The following is a 13009-nucleotide window of genomic DNA, read 5'->3' as shown; positions in this document are numbered from 1 at the left end:
CTAGAGCAAATGAAGCTTCAAGAAGCTTTGCGCTGGAGTGAACCAATTGGATGAAAGGCTTCATTGCTTCGTGAAGCTTCATCTGCCCATCACTACGGTTTACCGCAGGAAACAGCAGTCCGTCAAAGGTTCCGCATCAACCAATCAATCAGTTTATAACCATGTCTGTCTCCTCCAGGAGGTTTCCAGAGTCGCATCTCAATCACAGCGTTTTTCAGTCAAAGTTCAGATGTTTCACTAATCATATACATTAGAGGAAGCTGTTAAATTTGACCAAAAATTATTTTCTGAAACCATTAAGTTCTGTTAGAAACCCTCTCTTCTGATACACAAAGGGCACAACTCATGTTTCAGGCACAGGGCACAATGAAGAAGTGTAACCACATTCTATTAAAGGACTTTATTGTGTACTGATGCACATGACATCAGGATAATTGCTTGTTAATCTAGTTTCTCCTCCAAAGACCAGAAACTGCTGCTTTGTAAGATGTTAACAATGCTTCAACATGTGTTTCAAAGTCATTTTTGCAAAGGTCCCTCTTTAAAAAACATGATGTAAAGTGCATTGCCGTGCAAAATTAAAGAACATTTGACATTTTCTTTGTAAAATCTTCTTTCAGATCTGCAGTTATGGTTTGATGTAAAACAGCTATTTTAACCAATGGCTGCCTCCTCCTCCATACATCAAATGTTTAGAGGGTTTTGCTCCAGTGGCTCAAAACATCGTCACTTCCCCTCATGGTTAATACTGTGTCTAGTAACATGGTTCACTTGTGGTAGGTACTGATAAATGGACTCTTTTGTCATAAAAGAGTTTTCTCATTATCATGCACAGCGAAGGTGAAGAATGCAGCTGATTGTATCTCCCCTTCTGCAAACTGAATTATCCACATTGTAAGGCTCCTGGATCACCGTTTTCATTGTTCTGTCTTACTAAAACTAAAATAGTTTTTAAATAAATTTAGCAGTAATTCATATCACGTAGAGAGAAGTGTTTATTCCACTTTATAACAAAGTACAAAACTGTAATACTATAGTGGCAACAAATTTTTACAGTTTTGTGTTAAATAATGTGTCAATTAAATAAACATCATTACAAAAAGTGCTTTTGATCACTATTTACATTTAAATTATGATACTACTCAGCAGATGTGATCATCTACCAGATGAGGTGCAACAATGTTAAGAGTGAGTTTTCCTTCCACGCCGTCGCCTCAGAGAGGCGCCGCTGCAGTTTGTCCTCCCTGGGTTGCAGATGTTCTTTAGCTGATAGGGACCGTTCCATGTACAGATCTGCTGTTGACAGGAAAGGAAGAGAAAACCGTTTGGGCGGAGCTTCATTCACACAGTGATGTAAAAAAACAAAATGAAACACTATTCATGCTTTTTGGCATCACTTTTAAAACTTTATGTTCCCACTTAAAAATTGTATGTTAACTTTTAATGAGAAGTAAACTGAACAAGTGCACAATGCATAAATATCTCTGTTTGAGGTATTTTGATGGTAACGGTTAGACAAGAATTGACAGATACCTGAGTGAGGCAGGCAACCTAAAGATTTTGGAACTGTAATAACTCCGGCTTCAGGTCTTCTCTGGTGTCATATGAACTATAGTGTCATCAAATAAGGAATTTGTGTCAGAGTTATTTTTATGTTACAGTTTTGTTAGTTCACCAAATGTTTTATTATTGCATTCTTAACTAGCATTCCACAATGTCAGAGTTAGTCATTGTACCTTAGAGAGAACAAGGGTTTAAATGACTTCAAGAGAGCATTAAGTTTGATATAATGCAAAATGACGCTTGCAGATAAGAGCTTAATGTTTAAGGACAGTTTCTCTGACTGAATCTGAGCTGTTTTGTCTGGATAATAATGAATTTCACTGCATGAATCTCAAGTTACCTAGAGACACATTTTTCAAATTCAGGTTTAACAAAAAAGGCAGCTTCTTTTTATGGTTTTGACTTTGACATGTGCAAAACATTTGCTGCACTCGATATAAATCCTGATTCATTCTGGCCTGAAGGGAAATATTTTCTTGATACTAATTTCTTTGTACAGCTGTTCTATTAAAATATTTCCTGTTGGACTTCCTTCATTCCTCAGCACAAATCTGGAAACACAGATATCTAGTTTTTCCTACAGTTCAAAAACTAAAAAGCAGGGGAGAAACTTAAACTGTTGCTCCAAGTTACTCTCCAATAAGATCATTACATGCTGCATTTGTTCTCAGAAACACATTGAGCTGTACTTTATAATCTGCAATAAACCTACAAGCGGAATTTCCACTGTACTCAGACGATTTGGTGCAAACTAAGCTAAAAAACTTCACCAGGGACACTGATGAAAGCCAAAAACATTTTGTCTTGTAAATAAAGTAATTTAATTGAGTGTGACCCTCCTCTCTAGTTCATCATTCACATATAACATAGTACTAAGTATATAAATACTTTTACAAAGGCAAAAATTGCAAAGAGAAAAGGGAACAGGAGGATAAAAAGCATAAAGTATGAGCCATGCATTAAGGAGTCAAAAGTAAAATATTGGATCTTACCCTTTTTTCCTCTGAAAAAGCTTGTGTAAAACGAACACTACTATGGCTGCAACTGCAAAGAAAATTTCAATGAAAGAGTTGGTGTACTGCCTATTTCAAATGAACTGTTAAAGTGTGACTTTCAAACACAAAAGTTTTACATTACCTAATGAAACGCCTATCACACTGATTATAACAGGTGTATAATCTGGAAGACACATTCGAAGTTAAATGCAGGACATAAACAAAAACTGTGTCATATCTTTTCAGGACGGAGGGTCAGTAACTCACCAGTATGCTTGTTGGCATCCAGTGCACCATCGACCTTTTCTATAAGTGAAAAACAGTAATGTTAGTATGTAAACTATTTAAACTGCCAGTGACAACAGGACGCATTAAGGCTTCATCAGAAACATGACAAACACATACAATAAGGTCTGGCACAAACCCACTATCACAGATATGATTTCAAAGCAACTATGCGTAATTATAGTATCTTTTAAATAATTTTGCCACTATATGTTTTTGTATGGAGAAAAAGTTGCATTACTTTCAGTCTATTTATCTCAGTGTCTCTGTGTTGGACCAGTGAGGGGAAAACCAAAACCATTAATATATTAACCGGCAGAGGGACTAAAGGAGGATGGCTACGGATATCAAGTGACATTTCTATTCAGGAAGGAAATTAAAAAACATCAGTATTTCCTTTGCAAAAAATACAGATAAATGACATCAAGCTGACAATGGATAAGAGGCGGGGGTACATCCTGGATAGGTCACCAGTCTGTCATAGGGATGACACACACAGATAACCATTCATACTGTACCTATGGGCAATTTAGAGTCACCAATCAACGTACAGTGTCCTGCATGTCTTTGGACTGGGAGGAAGCCGGAGCGCCCAGCGGGAACACACACACACAGGCATGGGGAGACCTCCACACTGAAAGGGTGACAGTGCTAACCACTGCACCACCGTTTCACACTTAGACTGAAACCACATTCATATGTGTCTGTTAAATATGAAGGTAAAACCAAGAGGTGGTTGGTTTATCTTAGTTCAAGGACCAGATGCTGTTTAAGCTGCTCAGAGCCTGGCACAAAGCCCCCAGTTGCAAGTGTTTGTTACATACTTCTGCCAGAAAGTGAAAAAATGTTTTCCCCAAGAGGTCTGTTTGTTTAAGAGAAGCGGAAAGTTAGGTTGGTTAGTTGAAATATTCCAGGCAATATCTAAACATTGAACTAAACGGCTAAGAATCCCGGTCGGTGAGACGCAGTACGAGTACGCCGTGTCTGATGGTTATGTAGCCTCACAATTCACACAAATTATGTTGTATGAAATCCAATGTTCCACTTCAGAGGAGGTCTCAAACTAAACTTGACATTTCTAGAATTCTTTCCATCAGACAGTGGTGACAAGAAACAATGCCTTATAACAAATTACAGGCCAAACAGAAAAAAGATGATTCAAACACTGAAGAAATCTTTCTATACCTCGAATTGAAGATGGTGTTGGTACAGTTGTAATACTTTTATTCCCAGCTGTCAAAATATCTCTCCCACCTTTGAACAGAATGAGCAGAGGGATTCTTAATTCTTCTCGAGCTCGGACAGGATAAAAGTGACTCGCCAAGCTGAGAAGCACTTCAGAGATGCATGCAACAATCCATTTATGCTGTCAAGTGCTGTGACTAAAAGGGTTTCAGCTTAATTACATGCTCATCAGTGTGGTTGGAGATGTTTTTTTCTGTACCTGGTGCAGAAGCTGAGACAGCTGGTGTTGTGATAGTTTTATTTCTGTGAGCTGTGGGTGTGGAGGATGAATCTGTAGAGCTGCTGTGAGCTGTGGGTGTGGAGGATGTATCTGTAGAGCTGGACACTTCTGTGACATGGAAAATAGCCATTACTTTGTCAAAATATTTAAAAAAAATATAGAATATACGTGCTGAGTGTTCATAATATACAAGATACCTTGTAGTGAAAGAAGTGGAATAACAGTTAATATCTATCTAAATTCTTCAGTGTAAAAATATGTGAATGATTTCCAGATTTTTTTGTGCGAGTTATTTCTATACCTTGCGTTGTGGGTGTAGGAGTTGGTGTAACCATTTTCGTTGCAATTCTATCTTCCGTTGTCACACCTAAGAATGAGAACACTACTGCAATTATATCATCCATCAATCATTTATGATTTTTTCCTCGGGCATATAATGTGCTACATGACCAGATGTAATGACAAAATCCAATGGGAAGATCTCATCTGTTTATTTGTCACAACAGCATCACTTGTGCCTTGTGATCTAAAACAACATCTGGGTAGTGACTGAAAAGCAACTGTAGAAGTACTAGTTAATGGTACACATGGAATAAAAAAAAGTCAACTTACAAGTCTAAGCTGTAAATTTAGTTTATTTGTCACAACAGCATCACTTGTGCCTTTCACCATCATCTTCTAGAAAACTAAGCTCAATGTAGTGTTAGGTGAAGGACATTTTAGTGGAGGGCAACACTTTTAGTCAGTATGCTGTTAAGCTGATAGTGAGAGCATGGCAGTTAGTAAATAAATGGACATGGAGTGAGAATAGATATGAATGGTGAATAGAAAAATGATGTAAAGCTTGAATATGGCTTCATAAAAAGAGTTAGAAGAGAATAAATGATCATGTTTAATGTCAGCAGTGTGTTCAACGCTGTGTTCTCAGTGACAGCATGGCAGCACCTACAGTAAGAGCAATGCATTTAATTAAAAACAATATATTACTAACAAACTTGTTTGAAACCAGCTGCTACAGTACTGATTATATAAACCTTTGTTCATGCCCATTAAAGACTGGAAAGTTATTAACATTGCATTTTCTTATTTATGCACATGCACATGATATGAAACTATTTCAAAGCAGAGTTTTTCTGACTGGTTTTATTGCATCCCAGGCAGCCACTGTTCTCAATTTATTTTACTACTGTAGGAAAGTTGCAGATTCCTTCTGAACGGCACAGTAACTCCTCACAGCTTTCATTTTGCAGACTTTAAAGTTTGTTCAAGTTTATTAACATGCACTTTATCAGGGTGTGGTACACTGGGGCATTCACAACGTGGTGAGTGATGTTTTAAATGAAAGTCATTTCTTGTTCTATCTATGTATTATTGCCAGAGAATGCAAAACTATTCACTGAGTCTTTGATTCTGTCCTTGAAGGCACCAACAGACATTTGTGAGGGTTTTTTCATCACCGCCGTTATTATCTAAATAATATTTGACTATCATAAGTGACAAAAAATAACGATGGCGGCTATTCACTCTGTTAGTTTCCCTTGGACATCAATGCATACAGCAGTGAAATGAATGGGAAGCAGTGGCTTGACTCCAGCCCAAAAGACTGGAAATCAGTTTACAAAGTGTTTCCATGGTTTGAAAGTGGTCCACAGTATTCATAAAGTGGATTTGTAACAATGTGTCCAAACATGGAATTCCACTGTCACAGCACTAACGTCACAAAACAATATGACTTTGTGCGCCTCACCCTGCGTCTCATCAGAGTAGCCAGAAATCAGCAGAACAAGTCAAACACTTGGATGCAGTGGACTTACCTTGGCACTGAGGAGGCAGTGAATCGTAATCACCAGTTTCACTGCACACAATGGTATCGTTCCCCACCAGGGTGTATCCTTCATTACAGGAGAACTTTATGGTTTCTCTATATTTTGGGTCATCATTAGAAGCCCATGAGCTTTTTCCATTGGCCACTTCTGCTGGTTTTGCACATGTTACAACTGAGGAATCAGACAAACAGGTGTTTTCATATTTTTCTTACAATGGGAAAAGTATTCACATTGTTATCATATAAATGGTGCTACTTGCTGACCGATGTGAAACAAGACGAAGCACAGAAACAGTGTGGACGCAGAGGAGGAAGAAGAACTTCAAAGACAGAACAAACAAACCCCCTGCTGTATAAGCCACGTATTAGGAGGAGGGCAACAGCAGAGGTCGTCATACAGAATGCACCAAGCACTTGTTTCACTAACTGTAGCTTAAGAGATAGAAAATTAAATATATTTACTTTCACACCTGGCTTTTCCACTCCACCCTGTGGGATAGCACGTTTTGTAGCTTGATCCAAATATCTGGTATCTGTTGAAAAATTAAAATATAGCAGAACGGTTTATTTAAGGAAGAATTAAATATGCAAAGCCATGGTTGTAGAAGACAGTGGAATGGTAATTTTAACTCTGAAACTAAATTCACACCGAGTTTAATCAAGAAGTATGAACAACTTTGTTAAAGCTGAAGTAACACGTTCTGGCAATGGTCTCTTTGTCTTTTGGAACCTTTATTGAGACTTTTTCCATTAGAGAATCAACCTTGACTTCAGAATGTCTGTCTGCCAGCAGCACTGTCTGGTACAAAGCTTTTGGCAGTTCAGCAAAAAGAGATACTTGTATGTAAATGAACATGACTATCTACTGAGTGCCTCCCTGTACTGTCATTTTTGGATGTGATTCAACCAGATAGCATTGAAATGGCAATATTTTATACTTTTACCATGTCATACTCACCCTTTATCACAAATAACTCTTGCTACAGCACCAAACAGGGTACCGGCGTTGGTATTAAAGCTCATATTTGGTTGAGGTTGAGGGGGGCCACAGTCCATCTCTGTAATTTACAAACAGAGAACAAAACACTGCTGCTAGGGCATTAACCCCAAAATGACAGGACAGTCAGTGGTTGATGATTGTGTTTGATAAAAGTGTCAACAGAGTTAAAGTTGTTGTAGGCAGGACTTACTTTTGCATGTAAGCTTTAGTTCAGTCCAATCCCCATTAGTGCAGGTTATTGTCTCTGAGCCACCTTCTTTTTCATATCCATAGGCACACTCTAACGTGACAACAGTGCCCACTGGAAAGGCATTTAGTAGAAGTGAATCATCGGTTAGGACGATACTTTCCGTTCCCTGAGGTTTAGGACAGTCAGCTGGAGGAAAAAAGAAACAGCAAGGTGACATAATCAACAATAACATCTTACTGTCTGAAGGTCAGGCATAATAATTAGGCTTCTGAAAACCATTAATATAGTTAAATAAGCAAATACATAAAGACAATATTATGTTCACCATATAGATGACACAATGCATGTGCAAAAATATTCTTGGAAACCCAAATTTCCCTCTGGTATTGGTAAGTGATTTTTAAACTGTTCATAAATTTATGATAAAATATATACCCCTTAAAGGCTGGCATGGAAATTGGTTCTGATAAGTTGCACAGGTCTTATGCTTCTCTAGTGTAGGCAATAAAAACAAACAAACAAACAAACTAAGAGGTGTGTCAGTGGTGGTTAATTTTTGGCTAAGTTTATTATAGCATCTTTGCCTTTTACCTAATTATGGTACATTAATTAGCGATTGTTTTATTCTTTTATCTCTTCTCTTGACCGTTCATCTCACAAAAATACTCCCAGAAAATCCCCAGGACAGTGTAGTAGTTAAGTTTATGGTCCTAGTTAAATTCACATGTAGCCTATATTCAAACTGATACTTGTTTGATACTGCTGCATCTATAAAATACAGATATTCAGTTATTATTATTATCATCATCTGTGACATTAGAAAACATATGAAGGAGTGAGTTATTTTTCCTTTCAGATCACATAAAGTGTCACGTGAATAGTTTATCATTGTACTCAGTCATTTTAGTAACTGGCAGTAAGCAACACATCCTTTTGTCTGGAGGTGACAGAAAATACAACCTGTGACTTGGTAGGCTGATAAATATGATCTCATTAAACACACTGCTTGGCACTGACCTGCTGCCTTCCAGATAAAGAGGCACAGTAATAGAAGACATGGGACTCCTGTCCGTCCACAGGCGCTCAGTAAAGCCTCCATTCCGGGCTGCAGACGCAGTGCGTACTTCGGTCCAACTTCTTGAGACAATTATCGTCGACACACGACGAGCTCCGCTGCCAGAAGACACTGCTCCTCCCCAGAACACGGCACCGACACCCAGGTTGTCCATTAGTGAAGTCACATGCAGCAGCCAGAGTGGCAGGAAGTAAACTAGCCCCCGCAATAAAAGCACCTGTCTTTCTTTAATATCCGATCACAATCACCTCCGTGAAAGTGTCATTACTTCTGTTCCATAATTACTCTTTCTTTTACGTTGTTCTGTCAAACTGATCATTTAGTGATGTACGTGGTTACATATTTGCATTTTAGCTATATTTGGTTTATTGCCCGCAGTTGTGTATAACGTTTATATAGAATCACTGTCTAGATAAGTTTATTTATCTTGTCATTTTTCGTCAAACTTTCAGTGTCATTCTTATGCGACCTGGTTGCTTTTACACTGAAATGTCCCATTTAAATAATTTGCAATATTATATAAAAAAACTCGATGTATCATAACCAAGGGTTTTATTTAGAAGGGTTGGACAGGAAGTTCCGCTTTTAAACATTGACAACCTTGACAACCTTGTGTTCTGGGGGTAAAGCGGGCACAGAGAAAGGCTTCAAAAACTAGTATACAAATAGATAACATTTGAAAACCGTAGTTATAAGATGTGCGTGTAGTTTTGACGAGGAATCAATAAACAAACTCTTAGTTTGTCCACCAGCTACAGCAGCTCAGTAGTCCCACCTCCTGTGAGAGGCACAGACATCTCTTGGAAGAAGAAAATCTATGGGTGTGTCCTGAAAAAAAAGGAGCATTCCCTCTTTGAGACCTCAGATGGGAAGTTCTGTTCTGTTCTACTCTATTCTACTCTAATGTCAAGACTCTTAAAAAAAAGTTGTAAATCACAGAATCATTTCTGTGATTTACAACTTTCCTGTACCAAGGATACAGTATAACAACAACCATAATCATCATAATAATAACACATAAACAATAACAAATAAATCAGGGGTTGTGATGCTTTTGTTTTCATTGTGGTTTCCACTACGGAGCCCTAACCGCTTTCATGGTTTGGGCCATTGTCATGGATACATTCCACAGCTTTCTTCAATAAGGGTGCTGAGCCTCATTGCCTCACGCACACTCTGGTGTAAATTCCAAGGAGTTCACTACACCACCCCTTTTCAACCACATAAGCTTGTTGGCAGGCCTGCCCGTGTCCTCCACCCAGAGTTGCCAGAGAAACCCTCAGACACATTACATAGAAACCTGACAACACAGAGCTGACAAAGTTAGTGGTGCCTATCTGCACTCTTTAGTGAGCGCATTTTTAAAGAGTTTAGTAAAACTAGGAGATATTTACAGAAACTTGACGTCTCACTTCATTGGGTGTAACTAAATGGAATATGCATCAGTACACTCAAATGGATGTAAAGCCAATAAAATGTGACCTGTAAAAAACATTGTGGTACCTTCTATATCCTTTTATGGCATTCATAAAACTAGCATTAGTACCTGCTACTCTGCCAAGCAACTTTTCCTGTTCGTCACCAGCTAGAGATGGCATTGCCTGCTTTTCTTATCTCTCTAAACACCCTGGCCAAGTGAATGGTTAAGACACCACCCTTCTCAAAAGAATCTCAGAAGAATGCATCTGCTTCTCTTCACGTCTGATAATGTGGGAAATATCTGTCCACTGCTACTTAAAAAGTTAAAAACCGTTACTCCACACTTAGTGTATATCTTCATATACATATTTTTATGACAAGAATAAGTTTCTCTTCCTGATATTTACATTTCATGACGCAGTAATCGTTTCTTGTTGCAGAGAGAAAAAGCTTCTGTGAAACATTTGTTCACTTTATGCATTCTTATAGAACCTCAGGTAATGTCTTCAGGAAACATCAGAGACGGATTCTACTCAGAGGAATATCCCTAATGCTAGAAAAGTAATTTGCTTTTTTATTTTTAATTGATCTACAGTATATCTGAGTTGTCCAAACACTTCACTGTTAAGTCAGTGACACCTAGTGGCCAAAAAGATTATTAAAACACAGAAGCTCTTACTTATGAAAGAAGTACTAGAATACCAATTATGTTGTACCACAGAAAAACTCATGACTGGAAAAAAAGAGATGTTTACCTTTCACATGAATTCTGCTTTCTGACATTAAACAGAAACACACATAAGAGGTCAATTTTCACTGCTAACATAAGCTATTTGACCAAGTTACATCCCAATACTGTCCCAGTTATGGCAACTGAGATGGTCTCTTCTGTTCTAAAACAACATCTGGGTAGTGACTGAAAAGCAGCTGTAGAAGTACTAGTTAATGGTACACATGGAATAAAAAAAAAAAAGTCAACTTACAAGTGTAAGCTGTAAATATCAGTTTGAGGTGACCACCTTCTCACTTGCATAGACTGGAAATGAGAAAATAATCTTTTTCATCTAAAGTTGAACTCACATCTGATTTTATGATTAAATATTAAACCAGCAGAATTGAATTGTTTGAGACAGAAAAGACAATGAAGACAGTGCTGAGGTTAGGGAAGCATACAAATCAGATGTTTTTTTCCAATTTTTATCTAACATAATTATCATTATGCAGATTAAAAAGATGAAAGAATATTTTTTTGCAGAAAAGAACCATCATTCTATGCTTGTACCTGAAACAGAACATACAACATGCCAGTCATTTTAAAGTTTAGTCAGTTATAACATCATATTCAATTATAAATATTCATATTCAATTATCTAAAACCTTCTCAAGGACTTTGCAGGTCTGATCCAAATGAAGGTAAACACTAACATAATGGAATTACAGAGGTTCTTATTGGTTATTCACAGATAAATTGCACTTCTACATCAATAAAGCATTCAAAGTAAATGGTTGAAAAATTAATATGTGGTTTATTCCCTACAGCACACCTGCAAATATTCATACTTTTAAAGTCAAATTGAATCAGTCAGAGACCTTGATTTGTAGAAGTTGCCTGCAGCTAATCCAGTTGATTCTCGCACATGAGTAGCTCACAAGAAGTATATACAGCAGAGCTTTAGACAGATTCAATTAACGTTTTGCAGTTATACTGGTTTTGAAATATTCCTAGTTGAAAATGTGCCATTCATTCAGTGTAACTAAGCTTTATGTAAAATATACAGTAGGGTATTTAACCAGATTCATATTCTATAATTCATACCTCGCATATGGATATTTAATGCGCACAATCCATATGTGGTATAAGACACCTCTGAGCTTTCTCTTGTAATTGAAAAAGCATCTGCTCTGTGCAGCTTTGCTCTGCTGAGCAAAGCTGTTGGCTACCATGACAACTGGGAATCTTCTATAGTAACAGTGGCTTATGATACTTTGTTAAATGAAAGGACAATATTGTTGGACTGTAGGGTGCAACAAGTTAAACTACATGTGACACCTAATTACTCTGTCAACAGATGTGACTGTGTTTGTGGTACAGGAGCAGACAATTCAGAGTAGCACGCTTTAAATCTCAGTATTCTATATAATGTGTATCTCAGCTTGATACAAGAAATGCAGAAGGTGTTTTCAGTAAAATTTTATTTTTCAGTGCATGAACGGAACACCATGGTGAGGTCATAGCTTGTCCTTTTCAATCCATTTTTAAATATTTTCTATTTTTATTACATTAAAAAAATAATGAAGCAATTTAATATACCTCTATTTTTTCTCCCCGAAAGAGCACTCAGCAAGTATTTAAAAAGGTGCTGTACAATGTACAAACATTTACATCTACTGTTCCTACAGAATGTAAAAGATACCACAAGGATTGTTTTACTGATGAAGCAATGCAAGGCCACAGTATAATACAGAGATGAGATACAAAATGAGAGGAAAAATATAAAATAAAAAGAGAGTACTACAGTGCAGGGAACACAGGGCATTATCTGATCCTGAACCAGAGCAAGCTGCCTGTATCCGACACTCAGGGTTGGATTCACTCATTCAACCAGCCAGACTATTGCACAAAAACCTACCGCTGATGGACTCATCATGCATCCTCTAGTGATTTTTAACCTGAAAACTCTCTGAAACATCACAGAGTCCTATCACAGTCAATCACAGACCTTAACCACCATTTGACTGTCACTGATATTGACCTTGTCACACATCTGCTACAATACGGTTTTCCCTGAGCTCATCTGAATATCTTAATCTCATACATTGTATAAGCAGGTATGCTGAGTGTATTTCATTTCCTTGAATTCTAAGCTGGAGCATTTAGTAAAGAAACAGTGATATGAGACTATTTCTCATTTTCACAGTTCCATCATTTGGAACTAGTTGTTTATTTGATAGCCATTAGCTCAACTGCCCCTTAAAGCTCTGCTCTGCCCAGCGCTCCCTCTCCCTGCTCCACTAAGCTCTACTACAATCTGCTACGCTCTGCCCAGCTCTTCAGATATTTGTCCTGATGAAATTAGAAGAAATGAAATTCAACTAAACTTACTGATCAAGCAGAAATAACTTAAAATCTCTGATCAGTTATAGGTCAATCCTGCTCAAAACCTTTTATCAATGCACTGCTGCTAGAGCGGT

At 37.6% G+C, this 13009-nt stretch overlaps 1 protein-coding gene across 5 annotated transcripts; it reads right to left on the bottom strand.

Annotated features, from left to right (window-relative positions):
- Positions 1–842: 842 nt before the first annotated feature.
- Positions 843–8653, bottom strand: LOC109974051 (complement decay-accelerating factor). 5 transcript variants are annotated; one of them, XM_020624087.1, is made up of 13 exons: positions 8341–8611; positions 7324–7509; positions 7092–7191; positions 6596–6666; positions 6123–6305; positions 4610–4675; positions 4288–4416; positions 4029–4097; positions 2826–2864; positions 2701–2742; positions 2556–2607; positions 1534–1609; positions 843–1296 (listed from the first exon to the last, which is right to left on the bottom strand). In XM_020624087.1, the coding sequence occupies exons 1-12, from the start codon at positions 8420–8422 to the stop codon at positions 1552–1554; spliced, it is 1077 nt and encodes a 358-aa protein (XP_020479743.1). In that variant the 5' UTR covers positions 8423–8611; the 3' UTR covers positions 843–1296; positions 1534–1551. The 5 variants fall into 5 exon arrangements, with proteins under 5 accessions (XP_020479743.1, XP_020479818.1, XP_020480047.1 ...); XM_020624162.1 differs by having other exon boundaries at positions 843–1293; XM_020624391.1 differs by lacking the exon at positions 4288–4416 and having other exon boundaries at positions 8341–8653.
- Positions 8654–13009: the final 4356 nt, after the last annotated feature.

This window comes from Monopterus albus, unplaced genomic scaffold, assembly GCF_001952655.1.
Source record: "Monopterus albus unplaced genomic scaffold, M_albus_1.0 scaffold1.1, whole genome shotgun sequence".
NCBI classification, from domain to species: domain Eukaryota; kingdom Metazoa; phylum Chordata; class Actinopteri; order Synbranchiformes; family Synbranchidae; genus Monopterus; species Monopterus albus.
The sequence above is the reverse complement of the archived record's forward strand: the minus strand, read 5'-3'. Positions and strand labels throughout refer to the sequence as shown.